Source organism: Polistes fuscatus, unplaced genomic scaffold (assembly GCF_010416935.1).
Source record: "Polistes fuscatus isolate 324 unplaced genomic scaffold, CU_Pfus_HIC Scaffold49, whole genome shotgun sequence".
NCBI lineage: Eukaryota > Metazoa > Arthropoda > Insecta > Hymenoptera > Vespidae > Polistes > Polistes fuscatus.
In genome coordinates this window covers 143,771-165,770 of record NW_025113128.1, presented here as the reverse complement: position 1 = coordinate 165,770, position 22,000 = coordinate 143,771, and the positions used below count along the sequence as shown (strand labels likewise).

At 31.7% G+C, this 22,000-nt stretch overlaps 2 protein-coding genes and 2 long non-coding RNA genes across 4 annotated transcripts; 2 read left to right on the top strand and 2 right to left on the bottom strand.

Moving 5' to 3' along the window:
* Positions 1–237: 237 nt before the first annotated feature.
* On the bottom strand, positions 238–3,716 carry LOC122521791 (cytochrome P450 4C1-like). The gene is made up of 12 exons (XM_043642531.1): positions 3,566–3,716; positions 3,364–3,476; positions 3,149–3,239; positions 2,887–3,078; positions 2,721–2,814; positions 2,566–2,569; positions 2,332–2,446; positions 2,145–2,260; positions 1,500–1,568; positions 1,251–1,419; positions 999–1,178; positions 238–936 (listed from the first exon to the last, which is right to left on the bottom strand). The coding sequence occupies exons 1-12, from the start codon at positions 3,714–3,716 to the stop codon at positions 776–778; spliced, it is 1,455 nt and encodes a 484-aa protein (XP_043498466.1). The 3' UTR covers positions 238–775.
* Positions 3,717–4,190: 474 nt separating this feature from the next.
* On the top strand, positions 4,191–4,785 carry LOC122521806. The gene is made up of 2 exons (XR_006304910.1): positions 4,191–4,430; positions 4,535–4,785. It is a non-coding gene; the product is annotated as an uncharacterized LOC122521806 (long non-coding RNA).
* Positions 4,786–8,819: 4,034 nt separating this feature from the next.
* LOC122521807 lies at positions 8,820–9,602 on the bottom strand. Its single transcript, XR_006304911.1, has 2 exons — positions 9,485–9,602; positions 8,820–9,161 (listed from the first exon to the last, which is right to left on the bottom strand). It is a non-coding gene; the product is annotated as an uncharacterized LOC122521807 (long non-coding RNA).
* Positions 9,603–10,052: 450 nt separating this feature from the next.
* Positions 10,053–16,977, top strand: LOC122521801 (cytochrome P450 4C1-like). The gene is made up of 13 exons (XM_043642538.1): positions 10,053–10,633; positions 13,710–13,862; positions 13,955–14,067; positions 14,186–14,276; positions 14,347–14,538; positions 14,611–14,704; positions 14,790–14,892; positions 14,980–15,094; positions 15,166–15,281; positions 15,855–15,923; positions 16,004–16,172; positions 16,245–16,424; positions 16,487–16,977. The coding sequence occupies exons 2-13, from the start codon at positions 13,712–13,714 to the stop codon at positions 16,645–16,647; spliced, it is 1,554 nt and encodes a 517-aa protein (XP_043498473.1). The 5' UTR covers positions 10,053–10,633; positions 13,710–13,711; the 3' UTR covers positions 16,648–16,977.
* Positions 16,978–22,000: the final 5,023 nt, after the last annotated feature.

The following is a 22,000-nucleotide window of genomic DNA, read 5'->3' as shown; positions in this document are numbered from 1 at the left end:
AAAAATATATATATATATATATGTATATATTTAAAGGTAATTTATATTATTTTTATATACTTTCCGTTTCGTAATTATTTTGGCAAGCAGACAGCTTATAATGTGCGCCAACTTCAAGTCAAGTCACTTATTAATTTTCATAAATATCGAATGTATCCATAGATTCTGAATTAATTTATTGTTATTAAATCAAATAAGATATTAACAAGGTGAATTAGTTTTTAAGATATTTAAGCATTTTCTTATATCCAGTTTAAAACAATGTTCAAACTTATCTTATCTATTCAAACAACTCGAACAATTTCTACAAAAATCATCAACAAGTATTAAGTTAGAAACACACGAAAAACTAAATATCGCAGTTTCTTAAAAAAGAATACAAAATGTAAAAATAGCTCCCTTGTTAGAATTACTCCCTTGTTAGAAATTAGATCGTGTATATTTTTATTTAAAATTTGTTGTTATTTTAAACTTTTATCTAATAGTGTATACTATTATACTAAACATGAGGATTATTAAAAAATGTATTAATTATCAAACAAATTTATACGATTAAAAATAATAATAGAATTATTATAAAATATTAGTAAGCTAGCGTTCGTGGTGTGAATTCAGATTTTTTAACTGCTCTCTAAGGATTCTTTTTAACGATGTCTTTAACTATTACAATATTAAAACCTTAACAAAAAGAAACTAATAATCGCAATTAGATTATCTATAGTTGTGTTCCAATATAAATACATGATTTTAGGGAAAATATAATGCAAAATTATAATTACTTAACGGGAATAAATTTTACTCGAAGTGGTTTGATAGAGTTTAAAGTTAAACCTGTTGCTATTTCAACATCATCAATGTTATCGACTGGTTCCAAGTAGAAATTTCGAACTATATGAGCTACTATCAGTTTAAGCTCTAACATTGCATATTTTTGACCTATAATAAAATAAACACGTAAATAGGAAGTTACATTTGTTAGCAGTACTTACGACATTTACCAATACAATTTCTTGGGCCTGCGCTGAATGGAATATATGAGTAAGGATAATGTCCTTTAACATTTTCTGGTAAAAATCTATCGGGATCGAAAACATTGCGATCTGGCCAATATCTTGGATTTCTGTGTACGCTATATATGTGAACAGCGCATATCGCTCCCGATGGGACTAAATAATCATCTAAAAATGAATTAATTATTTTATTGGAATGATAAAGTTAAAATCCACGTAAAATGTAACTATATTACGTACTTAGTTGCAAATCATGAGTTAAAGTACGAAATATAGTAGAAACGCTTGGATATAAACGGAGTGATTCCTTTATACACCTATCCAAGTACGAAAATTCTTGAAGATCTGCGATCGTCAGATTGTAATTATCTTCAAGCATAATTGTGTTCACTTCGTTCCTTATACGTTGCTACGAATAAATATTCTATCAATTACACAATACAGATACTACACGAATGTTTTAATTATTTATTGAATTGGAAGGAATACCTGGACATCTTGGTGTTTTGCAAAGAGACTGAAAGCAAAGATCAATGCCATTGCCGTTGTGTCGTGACCCTAAAAAAATTTCTCACATTAAGTTACAAACTAAATTTCTGCTCCTCGCTACTTTAAGGTAGCGATTCTAAAGAAGGAATGTTTCAACGATAACGTTTAATGTTTCTTGTAGTTTAAACATTCTCCAAAGGACCTAATCCTAACACATAAATGTTCCCTTGACCCATCAGAGATTTTGCAATCGATTGAAAATGAAACGAGATAAATTATTCTTCAGACATGTGTTTTTTCAATAGTTTTACCTCAACAAAATCACAATTAAAACGCATCGTTTAATAATTGAATCTTTTGTAAATGAAAATATTTAGAAAAATAGCAGATAGAGTTTTTTTCAAATGTTTTTGAAACGGTGATTTGGAAGAAGTTTCGCTAGAAGAGCTGTTTGATAACAATCCAACACAAATACCCTAAAAGTTTTTCAAAGCGTTATATGTTGCCTTAAAATACCTGCATGTAATGAGAACAATTTATAAGGATAGGAAATAAGTACAATATAATTAATAAAACAGAAATTAACTTTTTTAGTTATCATTTTCTAATTATCTCTTATTATTTGAACTAAATAATGAAGCTTACCTCAAACATAAAAGTATCTACTTCCTCTTGAATTCCTTCGTCATCAATTTGATTACCATTTAGAGAAGCGGCTATGAGTAGATCGAGCATAGAGAGTCTCTTTTTATGTATCGAATCTGTGAAAAGAATTTATGAATAATAATTTTTCGTAAAATAAGCATTTATTATATTACGATAAATAAAATACTTGTATTTGTTTCTTCCGAGTTTTGAAAGGAAGTGTCGAAATTATCCATTTCTTCAAATTGGTGTAAATATTTACCATTACTTTTTTCGTGAAATCGTTTTCTTTCAGCAATTATCTATAATAAGTTTAGCAATTTGAAAAATTTTAAAGAATTCATATAATTGTAATTTGAGTTTTTTGCGGATTTGAGGGACTAACTTACGTCTTTTAAAAACTATGTAATGTGTTCAATACTTTTCTGTGAAGTCAACAAACTGAAGAAAGTCCAAATATACAGTGTATATAGTACCAAGGTCTAAATATTCTGTCAAAACAAAAGTATTTCCCTTTCATCACATTCCTTCTCCTAATCGACTAATACACTCTATAGTAACCGAAATATTAATTACCTGTATTTAACGATTTCTCCGAAAGTGTGAACAGCTTCACGATACTTAGACTCAATTTCTTTTTTTTCCTTTAAAGAGGTACCGAGAGCAGTTTCTACAAGTGAGCTTGCATAAATTATGTTTCTTCTTTAAATATCAACAAATAAAGAGATACTTCTCGACTTACCACATATTATGTTTAGTGTATGTTGCGTAATGAATGTTTGTAAATTTTTAACAATAGCGTCTCCTTGTCCTTCTTGTTTGAGGGATTCAACTAGGCAGTGTGCCTCTTTGTTGAAAGTAGTAACACTATGTTCCAGAATTTTAAAGTGGAATGCGGGTGTCAACATTTTTCGCCGTTTTTGCCATTTCTTACCTTACAAATAATACAAATCATTAAATATGAAGAAATATGTAAAGTTTTCATGATTTTCTTGAACTGTCACCTGTACTAGTCAGCAATCCATAGGATAACCAAGGCCTCAACAAGTAATAAACATCTTCTTTATCAATATTTTCCGTGCTCGTCATCAGAACCTGTCGAGAAAATTTTTTTTTTGTTCGACAAAATTTCACTATTGGTTTATGTATAGGGATTATAGCGAAAATGGAAGAAAAACTTTAACCTTCTTGACAGATAGCTGTCATGTAATCATTTTACCTTAATATCATCTGGATGAAGTAGAAATACCAAATAGTATCGCAGGGTCCAGATTTTGTAAATAGGAAAATATTTATTATTTAGTTCCCAAATTTTTTGAATCAAATAATGTGCTATAGAAACAAAATGTTCGTCTTATGTAAATATAGAATTTGGTAGAAAATTATTCATTTAAAAGAGTTTTACTTCTATTAGAGCTTACAATCCTTTAAATGAAGCACATTTCCAATTATGGGATATGATTTTGGTCCTGGAAGACTGTTAAGTATTCTTCCAATTCTTCCATATCTTATTTTGCAGTGCAAAACAAATAGTAATAGAATTGAGCTTAAGAAGATCGTTAGGAACATCATATCTGAAAAATAAATAAAATAATTGTAATAAATGTCTTTTAAATAGATAGTAAAAGTCTGCACGAAGACTAAAAGAAAACATGTATTTTTTATGTTTTTTAGCATACGTAAAAATAAAGAAGAGTTAACAAATATAAATATAATATTCATCAGATTTACGAAGAAGCTAAAAAACTGACGATTGTATTCATTGTTACTAGTATTATATAGACTATTTTTTAATCTTTGGCGTTGATCTAACATAAGACGAAACTGAAAAAAATTACGAAGAGAAAATTTTAGACGAAACGCGTCTAAACACGCAAAGAATAATATTAAAGTTTAGAGACATGAAAATTTCCGATATTAATTAAAAATTGCATTTACAAATTTATGGAACTGGTAATTGATACATATATGAAAATTACAAAAATATTTAAAATTTTATTAATTATTAATTCTTAAAAAAAGTAATAATTATACTTGTTTCTACACTTCAGTCTCTGCGATGCCAAAGACCAATGCTGAAATTTGTTGGAGGTAGCTGGAGTTCGGAAGAAGCTAAATATGCAGCTAAACTTTCACAGCAAGGAGTTACAGTACCAATGAAAACAAAAGTACAACCGTGGAACGCAGTCGATCTTCCAGACTACGAAATAAAAAAAAATGTGCGGACAACTCCTTACGGGCTTTGTAATTGAGACTTCTTTATTGCATCATCACGATTATATACAGGTAATGATGTTGTATAAAATAGATGATATCGTCAACTTTCTGATTCGAAAAGATATAAACGCTAATAATAATTATTATTTGTCTATTTTTTGTTTGACATTCAGCAACAAAAGCATCACGAACTGATGTCGTAGATTCAGCGTATGCTTGTGACTGTTGAACTATAATTGCTATACGTGGTGTAACCAATATAAGTGATAATTTGGATAATTAGAATGTGATGCTATTTTTATATGATTGATTGACTGATGGAGAGCAAAAGTACTATAGTAAAAGTATACTACTAAGTATACTGAATACAAATTATGCGAAATAATGTGAAAGACGAAAAGAATATATAGAGATACGTAGTGTACTGGTCGGCGGTTCGTTATTAAGAAATCGGTTTGGTATCGGTAGCCTTGCCGGTCTCTTATTTGTCCTTATCTTTTCGAGGAAGCCCAAAAATCAATAGAAGAAGCTCCCCTTTATCGTTTTTCCTTCCGGCTCGCTTGATCGTGTTTGTGTGTGTATGCATGTTGCCCAATGATGTTTTTTTCTCAACATTGCTTAAGTAGCATTTAATTTTCAATGGAATGCTAAGGTATTATATACAATGACTAGGCAATCTGTAGAATGCCGGCTTTTACTTTGCTGATACCATATACACTAGACTTATATATATATTAGAACTTTTTATTATCTTATGAAAGGATACTTACAGTTATTAAAATAGACAAATGATAAACAAGTTTAAGTTAGGATTTCGGTTAGGATTTACCAAGTTTTTTCCCTTGTTCTATCTGAAACGCAATACGTGAATAATTTCTCAAAGATTAAGGTTTGATATAAGATTTATGATGATGTTAAACTTTTTTTACTGCAGATAAAGGGAGTTGTATAATTGTGTTTAGCACATTATTTGTAGTGGGGATCACCAATGACCTCCGAGACGCTATAGGCCATTTGTGTGATTATCAGTTACAACAAACAAGTAACTGAAAAATATTTTAATTCCCGATTTTAGAATAAAGTTAGCGATGTATTTATTGAAATATTCTGAAAATGAAGTTATCATTTTATCAAATAATTGCGTACACAAAAAATGTCGTTACATGTCGTGCATATTTTCCTTATATTAATAAAATTATTATTGCATGTTCTATATGTCATTATTTCTTCAAACCTTTACAAAAACAATGGTACCATTTAAAAATTAATTAGTACTACTAAATATAAAAGACTTCCAAGTTATTTGTACAAATACTATATTGGCATCAGCAATCTTTACGTTTGTAAGAAATAAATTATAAATTTTATAGTATATATTTCGTTTTGCATGAAACTTTACTTATTTAATCTAAAGATTCGTAACTCTATCCAATTTTAATAATATGTAGGTAAGTTTTGTGTATAATATACTTATTATAATTAATAAAGTATTTCATGGCAAATGTTCAAGTACTTTCCTGAGTCACTATATTATGTTTTGATGAGAAAATTAGTATATTATTTTGGCAATGTTTGCATGCAGTCATTGGACATAGTTATTCGACGATATTAAGGAAGTCTTTGTTTGTAAAACATTCATAAATTGAAAGATGGAATTTATTTTATCGTAACGAGCTAATAAAATTTGTGTTTTTTATTTTCGAAATGAGAGTTCTTCGCAGAATAGTTGGAAAAACACTACTGGACCGAGAGAGAAGTGAAGATATAAGAAGAACATGCAAAGTGGAGAACGTTAACGAATGGATACTAAGTAAAAAAAAAAGAATGGAACGAACATATTAGCAGAATGGACAACAGAAGAATTGTCAGAATTGCACGCGATAAGTCACCGGTTGGCCGCCCAACGATAAGTACGGGGCGCCCACGAAAACGATGGTGCGACAATTTAACAGTGCAATAGGCAGAAAAACGTCGTTACGAAACAGGCAACTTGCCTAAACTAAAGAATGAAGAAGAAGAAGAAGAAGAGATATTTCTCATCAAATAAACAAAGTTTTTAGAAGTACTTATATTCCTTAAAACAGCCAATTATTATCATAGTTTCTTATACATTGATCGTTACAAAATTCCGTTTTTGTTACAAAAAATAAATTATTTTACAAAAAGTATGCATACGAAAATTTTCCATAATTAAAAAAATATGTGATTTAAGACAATTATTTTAAAATCGCTATTATACCTAAAAAAAATGTATAATATTAATTTTTCCTCCGAAATATATTATTTATAAAAGTATATATTTTCTTTCTTTTGTAAAAAGAATTATTCATTATTCCTTTAAAAATTCCCAGAACTTGATATTAGTCTAAAGTCTTAAGGCTCGCATTACTTCTCAAAAATACTTAACAGAATGGAGTTATATTCATATGGTAAATTATTCTTTTTAATAACACTGGGATATACATATGCGTACGCTGAGTTTTTAGTTATATTAAAATTTTGTAATGGAATAAAAGGATTCAATTATTTTCGTATATGTTTATTGATTTCAAAATAATTTCGTCGTCGCACAATCTTATTTTTGTTTAACATAAGTAAAATAAAAAATATAAAATAATTTTAATCATTTTGTTTTCGCTTTAGAAAATGCTTCGCTCAGTAAGTTAAGATGATTTATTATAATATAATATAATGAAAAATACCCAATTCGAATATTAGTTCTTCTGGATTCAAATAAGGAGGTCTTATCTACCCTTATTAATCTCTTCAAAGATGTTTTTTATATTTAGCTAAAGATTCAAATAATACACGAAGATACGATAAAAGAAATTATTTTCTCTCTACTAAAGTTTAGACCATCCTACGAAAATATGGACGTTGCCAAGATATTCCATATAACTATATACAGATTTACTGGTAACTTTTAAAGCATCCATAAAATGAGCAGTAGTCCAGAAAGGATTCGTTGTTATTAATTGCGATAAAAATATTATACAATCACTACTACTTATGGTGTTTAATGGATACACACAAATTAGGATAATAAATATCATATTCAATGAAAATAATAAACCAGAATTCAATTGTCGCTAAACATTCGTCAGGAAACTATAATAATCCAACGACAGAACTTCTTCTGCAGTATTGTTAACACTTATGCCTTTTCTAAAATTTATCCATAATCTTTGCAACACCACTTTCAATTTGCAATCCATTTTTAAAAGTTTTCAACAGTGACCGAAAACTTATCAATACAAGCGAATCTGAATATCCAAGTATTCAAATAACTCTCTATATTAATGTTAATATTTCATTATTTATAAATCTCGTTGTACTGTGTTGCGATCGTAAATAACTTTGAAATATTAAAAATTGGAATAAATATAATAGTTGTACTGCTGTGTGGAATTGATTTGATAATAGGTGTCATTGTTAATAGCACTCATTAGAATTTCTCGTAATACATGAACAATAATATCTTATAAAAATATACGACTTTATCGTTAGTGATGGAATTTTATAAATGATTTGATTGTCTTTATTCTGACTGAATGTCCTTGTGCCAGCTAGTGTTGATAAACATGGATTTCAATATTATTATAGAAAGTGTCACAAGTTCATTGCGTATCGGAGCGTAACCGTTTACTTCTATTACTTTTTTATTACTAGACTGCGGATGTTAACGCAAATGTTTATTTTAGATGAAAGAAAATAAAGATTTTAAATTTGGACAGAAGTTTATTACATCATTTATATTTATCGAAAATGTATTTGTTATTTTGCATAATTTCCGTATAATGCATATGCGTTAATTTTATTACATATTCCGTACATATGTAACAGCATATGCATTTCACTGTGTACATCTCAGAAAATACGTTCTATCCATCATTGAGCTCTTACACGATAACGGAGATCTAAAGTCACATCCATTCCTAAACTATCCTTGGGAAACGTAAATACAAAATGTGCAGGAGTAGCGTGGTTCGCACCACCAGTGAAGGGACAACACAACGTGAATTGTACCCCTCAGAATCTATAATATTCTAGAGACAAAATTTAAAATGTAAATTATAAAAGGGAATACAATGCCTGAAGAAAAAAACTTCTAGGTTTAAGCGGGAGCGTATAAAAGAACTTAAAGCTTGAGGGCTGGTAAAATACGTTTTTATATCTTCGCGACTTAAAATGAACTTTTCCAAAATTTTCAGGCTAGCACATACACACTCTTGTCCGTGATATTTAATTAAAGAAAGAAGAACGAGTAGCCTTAATGATAGAGTTATAGGCTCAGCCAGTGATTACGAACTTTTATGGATGTGTGGGTCGAATTCGGCTTATCGTCGATTGCAGCGCTAATTCGTGGGTCAGTATTTAATAAGCGAGGTGACCTTGGAAGTGGGAGGGTGGAGGCGAATCAACTTTGGGAACTAAGAATCAAAAAAAGGCCATAAGTTCGAAATAAAATTGTAGTAGTCTTATTGAGAAACCTTCTGTTGTTTATGTTCGGATAGTTTTTTAATATCAGGTTTATACAGTGGTCTTCCTCTAAGATATCCGTCTGTAAGATATTACTTCCTCTCAATTTACTCTACTTCTCCTCTATTCATTTTTCCCACTCTTGACACAAAATAGTATCTTCTAGCATGCGCCTACGCCGACATATGTATCCCTTCTTTCTTTCTGTATTCCTTCTTCTTTTATAGCCTCATCTCTTTCGGAAGGAAAGGGGTCTCTCTTACTCTGTGAAATATTTTTCTCGGAACCAGAGCCCCGAGCTTGATATCTCAGGGGGGACCACTGTAATGCTAATTCATTAGTTTTTCACATTCCCAAGCTTATTTCTCTTCTTCGATATTACAAAATTCATTTACAAGAATAATTTTTCACAGAAATACGTTGATCCAAATATTGTTAAAAGAGCAAGTTTCTTAATTGATTTAAAATTATTTGATAAACATTCCCATACATTTAATAGAATATTATAAATTTTTAGTGTCGGTTCATTATTATCGCGTGGGTCAGCATCTGACTCGCGGGTCATAGGTTTGCCACTCGTGGACAAGGCCGTTTAACGAAACCTGTATCGGTTTGCAAACGATATCATAAATAAACATACGTACATTAAGTATTTGACTGTATCTTTGGTTGGTATAGCTGCTCCATTTATGGTCATAGGAGGACATGTGTGTTTACGCAGCGTGATGGTTATATGCGTCCATTTACTTTTGTTGATATTTACACGCCATTTCTGTGACATCAACTTTCTATTATTCGCATATAACGTAGAAGCATGTCAGTCGCGTTGAAGAGATCGCCGTCCGATGATAACAAAGCTTTATAGTCCGCAAATATTGCCGTAGTTACTTCCTCTGAGGTAGGTAAATCTGCAGCGTAGATTGCATATAGTATGTGTATTGTGTATAGATTTCTCCAACATGGAGTTCTGTATCACAATGGCGATTGTGATAAGCTAACGATGAGGAAGAAAAAGGGTTAAATTATAATAAATACTTGTTTGAGCCAATAGAAAGTGTAATACTTTATTGGCTTGTCAGGAGAAAACTTTGCGGCTTAAAAACCCTGGTTGATGGATTCGATACAATAAGAAATGGCGTCCACCAAAGATTGAACACGCGGCTCATCTCTCGCTCGCTTCGTTTGTATATAGATACAATAATGAATCTCACCACTCGCTCGTCTATGGAAATGTAAAGAGTTCTTTTACACTTCGCTTACTCTCTTTCACGTCGGTTTGCCAATTTTGCAGTGATATACCTCTCGCTCGTAAGTGGAAGTATAAGGGATACTTATACCTCGCTTGTTCGGCTTTCTCTCGATTTGCCTGTATGTATCGTCTTCCCGTCACTCAAAATCTGTCCTCGTTGGCGTCAAGCGGAAGAATAAAACGAGTGTCTTTACTAATGGACCTAGTAGGGCATGCTTAGTTGCGGTTTAAAGAGTGGGGAGGCGCGAATAACAGCACCACGATAATCGCTAAATATCTAGAGCCATGAACATATTATCATTTCGATATTCCTTAAATGATCGAGGCGCGTATTTCGAATATACGCTAAGAATCTACGATCTTTACGAATCTTACAGCGAGGGTGGGGGTAGTGCCATGGGTCTTGCCACGCGTAAGACACGGGGTCAATCGAGTTTGGAACTGCTCGCGTGTAAGACCGATTGTGCGTAGATACAGCCACCCTGTGTGTAGCTTTGTTCTAAGTGTCGCTACTGCCACGTTTATCTGGAGTCAATTAGCAAAGGTAAGAAAGCTTTTAAGTGTGCGGGAAAATGTACCTCGCGACGTATTTGCGTTATTTCCTGCTCTGTCTAGTCTATCTTCGCGTCACTATATACTTGTGTAATTTCTTTCTGCAATAAAGTACTCGCTTGTCCCTGCTATTCTCTCAATTCCGTGAGAGTTCTCATGCTGAGGATAGCTGTATTGTTTCCGCGAAAATTAGTTTACATTGATTTACTTATCCGTCTCTATCTCACTCATTCCTGCGATATGACTATTGCATATTTTGTCTACTCACGATTTTAATGATTAATAATTTCTTTCCTACATTATCTCTATATATATTGCGAGTTAAATTTAATCGTATTTTATTCGTATTGTATACAAAGTTTATTTAAATTATCAAAATTATTATTATTATTATTATATATATATAATATAATATAACTAAAATATACGCTATTCGTTTAGATAACATAATTATTAAAAAAATTAAAGCATAACTAGAAACGTTGTTGCGAAAAATATACAGCTCAAATACTATCTCGATTCTTTAAACAGAAAATCACTTTCAAAGATAACAAAATTTATAAATTATAAGCCACTCAAAGTGGCTCTTAATGTTACTATGCTAAGAGATACTTTATACCAGATTTGATAAGCACGCTGCCATTGAAACTTTACTCCATCAAAACGAAACGAAAATAAAAAACACAAATTTTATTACCTCGTTACGATAAAATAAATTCCATCCTTCAATTTAGGAATGTTTTTTTCTAACAAAGACTTCCTTAATATCGTCGAATAACTATGTCCAATGACTGCATGCAAACATTGCCAAAATAATATACTAATTTTCTCGTCAAAACATAATATAGTGACTCAGGAAAGTACTTGAACATTTGCCATGAAATACTTTATTAATTATAATAAGTATATTATACACAAAACTTACCTACATATTATTAAAATTGGATAGAGTTACGAATCTTTAGATTAAATAAGTAAAGTTTCATGCAAAACGAAATATATACTATAAAATTTATAATTTATTTCTTACAAACGTAAAGATTGCTGATGCCAATATAGTATTTGTACAAATAACTTGGAAGTCTTTTATATTTAGTAGTACTAATTAATTTTTAAATTGTACCATTGTTTTTGTAAAGGTTTGAAGAAATAATGACATATAGAACATGCAATAATAATTTTATTAATACAAGGAAAATATGCATGACATGTAACGACATTTTTTCTGTACGCAATTATTTAATAAAATGATAACTTCATTTTCAGAACATTTCATTAAATACATCGCTAACTTTATTCTAAAATCGGTAATTAAAATATTTTTTCAGTTACTTGTTTGTTGTAACTGATAATCACACAAATGGCCCATAGCGCCTCAGGGGTAATTGGTGATCCCCACCACAAATAATGAGCTAAACACAATTATACAACTCCCTTTATCTGCAGTAAAAAAAGTTTAACATCATATGCAACCTTTAATAAAAAGTTTATATTGGCGCTACTGGCAAATCTTATATCTAACCTTAATCTTTAAGGAATTATTCACGTATTGCGTTTCAGATAGAACAAGGGAAAAGTCTTTGTAAATCCTAACCGAAATCCTAACTTAAACTTGTTTATCATTTGTCTATTTTAATAACAGTAAGTATCCTTTCATAAGATAATAAAAAGTTTTAATATATACATACATATATATATATATATATAAGTCTAGTGTATATGGTATCAGTAAAGTAAATGCCGGCATTCTACAGATTGCCTAGTCATTGTATATAATACCTAGGCATTCTATTGAAAAATAAATGCTACTTAAGCAATGTTGAGAAAAATACATCATTGGGCAACATGCATACACACACAAACACGATCAAGCGAGCCAGATGGAAAAACGAAAGAGGGGAGCTTCTTCTGTTGATTTGTGGCCTTCCTCGAAAAGATAAGGCCAAATAAGAGACCAGCAAGGCTACCGATACCAAACCGATTTCATAATAACGGACCGCCGACCAGTACACTACGTATCACTACATATTCTCTTCGTCTTTCACATTATTTCGCATAATTTGTATTCAGTATACTTAGTAGTATACTTTTACAGTAGTACTTTTGCTCTCCACAAGTCAATCAATCATATAAAAATAGCATCACAATCTAATTATCCAAATTATCACTTATATTGGTTACACCACCTATAGCAATTACAGTTCAACAGTCACAAGCATACGCTGAATCTACGACATCAGTTCGTGATGCTTTTGTTGCTGAATATCAAACAAAAATGGATAAATAATAATTATTATTAGCGTTTATATCTCTCCGAATCAGAAAGTTGACGATATCATCTATTTTATACAACACCATTACATGTATACAATCGTGATGATTCAATAAAGAAGTCTCAATTACAAAACCCGTAAGGAGTTGCCCGCACTTTTTTTTTATTTCGTAGTCTGTAAGCTCGACTGCGTTCCACGGTTGTACTTTTGTTTTTATTGGCACTGTCACTCCTTGCTGTGAAAGTTTAGCTGCATATTTAGCTTCTTCCGAACTCCAGCTAACTCCAACAAATTTCAGCATTGGTCTTTGGCATCGCAGAAACTGAAGTGTAGAAACAAGTATAATTATTAATTTTTTTAAGAATTAATAATTAATAAAATTTTAAATATTTTTGTAATTTTCATATATGTATCAATTACCAGTTCCATAAATTTGTAAATGCAATTTTTAATTAATATCGGAAATTTTCATGTCTCTAAACTTTAATATTATTCTTTGCGTGTTTAGACGCGTTTCGTGTAAATTTTCTCTTCGCAATTTTTTTCAGTTTCGTCTTATGTTAGATCAACGCCAAAGATAAAAAAATAGTATATAATACTAGTAACAATGAATACAATCGTCAGTTTTTTAGCTTCTTCGTAAATCTGATGAATATTATATTTATATTTGTTAACTCTTCTTTATTTTTACGTATGCTAAAAAACATAAAAATACATGTTTTCTTTTAGTCTTCGTGCAGACTTTTACTATCTATTTAAAAGACATTTATTACAATTATTTTATTTATTTTTCAGATATGATGTTCCTAACGATCTTCTTAAGCTTAATTCTATTACTATTTGTTTTGCACTGCAAAATAAAATATGGAAGAATTGGAAGAATACTTAACAGTCTTCCAGGACCAAAATCATATCCCATAATTGGAAATGTGCTTCATTTAAAGGATTGTAAGCTTTAATAGAAGTAAAACTCTTTTAAATGAATAATTTTCTACCAAATTCTATATTTATATAATACGAACATTTTTTTTTTTCTATAGCACATTATGTGATTCAAAAAATTTGGGAACTAAATAATAAATATTTTCCTATTTACAAAATTTGGACCTTCCAATACTATTTGGTATTTCTACTTCATCCAGATGATATTAAGGTAAAATGATTACATGACAGAAGAAGGCTAAATTTTTTCTTCCATTTTCGCTATAATCCTTATACATAAACCAATAGCAAAATTTTGTCGAACGAAAAAAAAGAAATTTTCTTGACAGGTTCTGATGACGAGCACGGAAAATATTGATAAAGAAGATGTTTATTACTTGTTGAGGCCTTGGTTATTCTATGGATTGCTGACTAGTACAGGTGACAGTTCAAGAAAATCATAAAAACTTTACATATTTCTTCATATTTAATGATTTGTATTATTTGTAAGGTAAGAAATGGCAAAAACGGCGAAAAATGTTGACACCCGCATTCCACTTTAAAATTCTGGAACATAGTGTTACTACTTTCAACAAAGAGGCACACTGCCTAGTTGAATCCCTCAAACAAGAAGGACAAGGAGACGCTATTGTTAAAAATTTACAAACATTCATTACGCAACATACACTAAATATAATATGTGGTAAGTCGAGAAGTATCTCTTTATTTGTTGATATTTAAAGAAGAAACATAATTTATGCAAGCTCACTTGTAGAAACTGCTCTCGGTACCTCTTTAAAGGAAAAAAAAGAAATTGAGTCTAAGTATCGTGAAGCTGTTCACACTTTCGGAGAAATCGTTAAATACAGGTAATTAATATTTCGGTTACTATAGAGTGTATTAGTCGATTAGGAGAAGGAATGTGATGAAAGGGAAATACTTTTGTTTTGACAGAATATTTAGACCTTGGTACTATATACACTGTATATTTGGACTTTCTTCAGTTGGTCGACTTCACAGAAAAGTATTAAACACATTACACAGTTTTTCAAAAGACGTAAGTTAGTCCCTCAAATCCGCAAAAAACTCAAACTACAATTACATGAATTCTTTAAAATTTTTCAAATTGCTACACTTATTATAGATAATTGCTGAAAGAAAACGATTTCACGAAAAAACTAATGGAAAATATTTACACCAATTTGAAGAAATGGATAATTTCGACACTTCCTTTCAAAACTCGGAAGAAACAAATACAAGTATTTTATTTATCGTAATATAATAAATGCTTATTTTACGAAAAATTATTGTTCATAAATTTATTTCACAGATTCGATACATAAAAAGAGACTCTCTATGCTCGATCTACTCATAGCCGCTTCTCTAAATGGTAATCAAATTGATGACGAAGGAATTCAAGAGGAAGTAGATACTTTTATGTTTGAGGTAAGCTTCATTATTTAATTCAAATAATAAGAGATAATTAGAAAATGATAACTAGAAAAGTTTGGCTGTTTTAAATATGTTGTACTTATTTCCTTTCCTTATAAATCGTTCTCATTGCATGCAGGTATTTTAAGACAACATATAACGCCTTGAAAAACTCTTAGGATGTTTGTGTTGGATTGTTATCAAGCAGCTCTTCTAGCGAAACTTCTTCCAAATCACCGTTTCAAAAACATTTGAAAAAAACTCTATCTGCTATTTTTCTAAATATTTTCATTTACAAAAGATTCAATTATTAAACGATGCGTTTTAATTCTGATTTTGTTGAGGTAAAAGTATTGAAAAAACACATGTCTGAAGAGCAACTTATCTTGCTTCATTTTCAATCGATTGCAAAATCTCTGATGGGTCAAGGGAATATTTATGTGTTAGGATTAGGTCCTTTTGGACAATGTTTAAGCTACAAGAAACATTAGACGTTATCGTCGAAACTTTTCTTCCTTAAAATCGGTACCTTAAAGTAGCGAGGAGCAGAAATTTAGTTTTTAACCTGATGTGAGAAATTTTTTTTAGGGTCACGACACAACGGCAATGGCATTAATGTTTGCTTTGAGTCTCTTTGCGAAACACCAAGATGTCCAGGTATTCCTTCCATTTCAATAAATAATTAAAACATTCGTGTAGTATCTGTATTGTGTAATTAATAGAATATTTATTCGTAGCAACGTATAAGGGACGAAGTGAACTCAATTATGCTTGAAGATAATTACAATCTGACGATCGCAGATCTTCAAGAATTTTCGTACTTGGATAGGTGTATAAAGGAATCACTCCGTTTATATCCAAGCGTTCATAGTATATTTCGTACTTTAACTCATGATTTACAACTAAGTACGTAATATAGTTACATTTTACGTGGATTTTAACTTTTTCAATCCAATGAAATAATTAATTCATTTTTAGATGATTATTTAGTCCCATCGGGAGCGACATGCGCTGTTCACATATATAGCGTACACAGAAATCCAAGATATTGGCCAGATCCCAATGTTTTCGATCCCGATAGATTTTTACCAGAAAATGTTAAAAGACATTATCCTTATTCATATATTCCATTCAGCGCAGGCCCAAGAAACTGTATTGGTAAATGTCGTAAGTACTGCTAACAAATGTAACTTCCTATTTACGTGTTTATTTTATTATAGGTCAAAAATATGCAATGTTAGAGCTTAAACTGATAGTAGCTCATATAGTTCGAAATTTCTACTTGGAACCAGTCGATAGCATTGATGATGTTGAAATAGCAAGTGGTTTAACTTTAAACTCTATCAAACCACTTCGAGTAAAATTTATTCCCGTTAAGTAATTATAATTTTGCATTATATTTTCCCTAAAATCATGTATTTATATTGGAACACAACTATAGATAATCTAATTGCGATTGTTAGTTTCTTTTTGTTAAGATTTTAATATTGCGATAGTTAAAGACATCGTTAAAAAGAATCCTTAGAGAGCAGTTAAAAAATCTGAATTCACACCACGAACGCTAGCCTACTAATATTTTATAATAATTCTATTATTATTTTTAATCGTATAAATTTGTTTGATAATTAATACATTTTTCTTAATAATCCTCATGTTTAGTATAATAGTATACACTATTAGACAAAAGTTAAAAATAATAACGAATTGTAATTAAAAATAAACAAGAGCTTATTATTATTTAGTAGGACACGGAATGCCTTTGATATACTAAGGTAGATTTATTTATTGATAAATCTACAAAGTAGTAATTGTGTGCGTGTTTATTATTTTAATTTTATATTTATTATTGTTGGGGAGAGAAAGAGAGAGAGAATAATACTGACATGTTCATTAATTATATCAACCCACAACCCTGTTAATCTCCTACAATTATCTATATATTTATATATGTTACCGTCAAAGCTGAAAATCCGTAATTGCTAGCAGTTGCTAGACATTGTCAACAATGCAAAGCGCCTTTAGACAAAGTCGGAAACAGATGAATTCTTACAGCTTCTCCTCAGCATTGAACATAATACTTTGGTATCCTACAGAATGTTCGATTACTATTTAAGCATCGTTGAAAAGAATACATTATCGGGCACAGGCACACACAGCATACGCAACCCCCTCCTCCCCCAACACCAACAAACAACCCTTTCCCCGCTCCCAAACACACACACTAAAGCGAGCATGGTAGGGGTTGTTGAGACTGTGCGTATCGCTATAATTTACGTACCTCTATAAACTGAAACTTAGTTAATGTTGGTGTGTTATTATGTAGGGTCCACTGTTACTTATAGTAGAAGAAGATTATATTACGTTTAGACAGATATTCGTAGAGATGTCCACGGAATATCTGTATTTTTTGTTCCCTATCAGTGAAATTTGGCCAAAATGCCTTAATTTTATGCATACTGATGCAAACTTAATATAAAGGTAATTTAACGACGTTGAATCGAATGGTGCTATTTTTTTTGCAATTTGATTTCAGCGTCTTAAAAAAAAAGGTAAGGTTCATTATTTTTGACAATAAATAAAGAAACGGCGTGCCATAAGCATCAAGATTCGATTTAAAAACGCCGCGCTTATACGCCGATATATATAGATATACAGAACGCTCGACACTCGACGGCCAAAACGAAAAATGCTTGCTATCGAAAGAAAAAATCTTATACAGAACGCTCAACAATCGATGGCCAGGACAAAAAATATTCGTTATCGCCTAAACAAATAGAAAAGGGAAATATCAGTCTCTTCTCTCACTCGCACTCATGTTCAAGGCCGAGAGACCCGAAGATTGTCGAAGATTATTCATTTGTGATTAGACACACGGACGCTCGCACGCACACTAGCCCGCTCGCGTGTAAAAGACGACTGAGAGGCGAGACTTGCTTCCCCACTCTTACAATTACTTTTACCACTCTTTCTCTCTTATTTTTGCAAATACGAAGATAAACCTTACAACATTTTTTATGTATTATATTTTTCAATTCTCTACAACTTTTGTTTGAAACTTTTTTCGATTAAATGCCTGGATTCTAAGATAAGGCCATTTTTCCCTTTTTAACCCTTTTTCTCAAAAACGGCACATTTTATTGCAAAAAAATTAGCACTAATTGATTCAGCGTCATCGACTTACCCTTAGATCAAAGAATCAAGAATACCGCTGAAATTCAGAAGTGGATCCCTTATTGAGCACACTAAATAGCCAACAAAGTAATAAAATAGACATATGAAAATCAGGTTTCAGTTGCGACGTACTGTTTATCTAGATTTTTCTTTTACTCTATCTGAAACCGAACATGTGGATAATTCCTAAAAGATTAAGGTTAGCCGTATGAATAAAGTAAAACACATACTATAATTATGAAAATAAACTATAATACATACTTGTATTGAGTACAAATGTAATTGATGAATTACACGGTTTTTTGCATATGGGATGCACACTAATAAACACTATATGTCACTGAACATTTCACAGCGTCTTCGCTTCCCCTTGAAAAGAAGTTGGATGCACGAGTGGAGAGACTACAAAGCATTCCCTCTTCGATAAAAAAATAAACATAAAAAGAAGACCGAAAATGCGATTTGTAGTATGCTTCGTCTCATACTCGCGAAAAATTTCTATTTTGCGTTTCTTTTCCTGTCCAACTTTCGTCACTTATGTTAGTAACAATAGAAACCGTGTGCCCCGACCTTGAATTTTTACTCCGGTGCGCGTAGGGAAGTTTCTCTTGAAACAATTAAAGCGATTGCACATAAAAATCAAACATTAACACGTTGACTGCCGCGAGCGTTTCACGTGATTTGTCCGTGGCGCCAACATATATTTTTTAAAATAGGATGCATATTTGGTTCACATTTTTTCTACTGCAGATAAAGAGAGTTGTATAATTGTGTTTAATGCATTATTTGTAGTGGAGGTCACCAATGACCCCCGAGGCGCTGTAGGCCATTTGTGTGATTATCAGTTATTTCAAACTGTCCAAAAATGATGGTAGATTAGAATTTATGATAATCTGTAGTTGATTTGTCTGATCAAATGACTGCTTATAGTTTGCCACTGCGAAAAATTTTTAAATGTTACAGGAAATTGGCATTAGAGCTTTTACTGATTACTTGTGTTTTAAATTAAATGCTGTTATACAAACAATTATACAAACAAAAGCTATATCGCTATTGTTAAATCGCATGAACGAGTAAAAAAATTCGGCGTGCCGATTAAAGGAATCGGTCAAACGTTAACTCAATCTTCGCATCAAGCGAAAGTCAAATTCGAATCGAATTATAATAACTTCGATAGATCGGTTAATTGCTTCGCATTAAATACAATCACGAAACAGGTACTCGCGACGTCTCTTAACCAAAATAATTTTGAATTTCCAAGTAACATAGCTCCTCAAGCGGGTAGGTCCGATGAAACAATCGCAACTAGCGAGAAGCAATCTAACGAAAGGCTTAAAGAGATGAATAACACGATAATCAATAACACGAAAATGAACAACACGAAAATGAATAACGCGGAAACGAATAACACAAAAACGAGTAACACGAAAATAAACTTTAACAAATCCATTGTGACTGCATTGATATCGCGAGCAAGGACGTATAACGACGAGTTTAAGTTTTTATTCCTGCTAAACATAACAAACATATCACAATCGCAATAATCATATTCGAAGGTGCAATTATTGGTAGAGGAATCTTTTATGCAATATTACGCACGGGTCAGATCTTATTATCAAATCGATTCTTGATTTTGCAAAATACGCAATTAGGGTGTATTGTAGCACCCAAGAAAAACATGCATGCTTCAGAAACCGTGGATTGCTTTACTGCTAGCATTAATTCGCGTAAACAGGTAGACAAAATTTGTAGTGTCGAACAAACACCAAAAAGTAATATTAAATATTACAAAGAAAAATTAAGCGAGAATCAATACAAAGCCTCACATGGCTAGACAACACAGGTAGATACGGTGCTAGGTTATCAATCGAGAAAAGGCTAAACCGATTAGAAAATTCGTACACTAACCCGTTCAAACGATTGTATACATTAGAACGAACACTAACATATAAATTAGAAATTCGCAACCAATATACAGAACTCCTATACAAGTGTAGAAATCCGGATTATACTGAAAAAATCGACAAACCCTTCCGTAATAAGGGACACTACTTAACATATCACGAGTTAATTAAACATTCTAGTATTAACACGAAACATCGTGTAATCTTAAACGCATTTGCAAAATTAAGCAACGGCCTTACTTTAAAGGACGCATCAATGGTCGTTCTAATTAATCAAAACATTCCTATTATGAGTTTCATAAGATTTCAATCACATGTAATCGCACTCACTGTGGATATAACAAAAACGCATCGACAAATGTTAACGGATCCGCGTGACCGCAGAGTTCGAAACATTTTCTGGCGTTGATACAAAAATGAATACGAAAGGATAGACAGAATGAATACAATAATACACGGAATAATAACGTCTACATCCTTTCTAGCAACGCGCACATTGATTCAGCTCGCTAACGACAAAGCAAAACAATTTCCTAGGGTCGACGTTATGCTAAAAAAGGCGTCGGTAAAATCGTTCAAACGCCACCGGATTCGTATTATTGAAAAAACATTAATTACGTATGCATTATTTATAACTTGTATTTTTTTGACAAAGGCTGTCCTAAATTCTCTTCCTATCGCACCGTTATCAAACAATCCGAATAACCCGAGTGCGATCCCACCATAACATTTCCTAATGGATGACTCGTTAATAAATTTCCCAAATCACGATTACAGGGACGTGCCATCTAGTTGATTACCATATTATCAACATATACAACAAATGCGATAACACTTTTGGACTAGATGGAAGAAGGAATGTCTAAACGAATAAACGTTGCGTAAGAAATGATACAAGGAGGGTACATAAATGATACACATTGATAACTCTCCAAGAAGATAACGCTCCACTAAAATGACCATTAGGTCGAGTAACAGAGTTACATACAGGCGCCGACGGTATAACGCGAGTAGCAATAGTGAAAACCGCTAATGATTATTTAAAACGAAGTTTCAAAGAACTATCTCCTTTACTCAATGATACCGAAACTAAAAAAAAGAAGACTTGAACGATTAAACCGCGATTATAGCAATACTTTTATATAACGAAATTATATTTATGTACTGTAATTATTAGAGTGATATCATGTAACGAATTTGTATACGATGCTGCGAATGTTAAGGTTTTGTACGGGGTCCGTTAAAGGGGGGCGGTATGTTGCGGAATGACGCAACGGTGGTAAGGAATCGTATAGCATAAGCTTTCGATGTTATCTTGGATCGTGCGATTCTTATTCGAAGATGTAGAAAGGACCTTATAGCATCTTCTGGAAGACGTAACTGTCTAAACAATGCATAAATTACTCGAGAGGTATCTGTACAACGAACCCTTCGACCAGCAAACCTCTCAAGTTGAGGTCGGCATGCTGAGTAACACATGCGTGGTCACCGGTTAACATTTGAAACGAATTAAAAGAAGGTTCACAAGTTTCTTCATTCATCTAAAGTTATTTGGTAAATATTCCCATACAATTAATATAATATTTTCATTTTTTCATAGTACAGAGGTTTACGTGGATCATCGTCTGATCCACGGATCATAAGTTCGCTTAGAAATAT

Bases quoted from the DNA above. Each gene is read 5' to 3' on its own strand.
- LOC122521801 (XM_043642538.1), top strand. From the start codon at position 13,712: ATGATGTTCCTAACGATCTTCTTAAGCTTAATTCTATTACTATTTGTT. The intron at 15,095-15,165 runs GTATTTTATTTA...TTTATTTCACAG, and splicing joins CTCGGAAGAAACAAATACAA to ATTCGATACATAAAAAGAGA. The intron at 16,173-16,244 runs GTACGTAATATA...ATTCATTTTTAG, and splicing joins AACTCATGATTTACAACTAA to ATGATTATTTAGTCCCATCG.
- LOC122521791 (XM_043642531.1), bottom strand. From the start codon at position 3,716: ATGATGTTCCTAACGATCTTCTTAAGCTCAATTCTATTACTATTTGTT. The intron at 3,477-3,565 runs GTAAGCTCTAAT...TTGTTTCTATAG, and splicing joins TGTGCTTCATTTAAAGGATT to CACATTATTTGATTCAAAAA. The intron at 1,179-1,250 runs GTACGTAATATA...ATTCATTTTTAG, and splicing joins AACTCATGATTTGCAACTAA to ATGATTATTTAGTCCCATCG.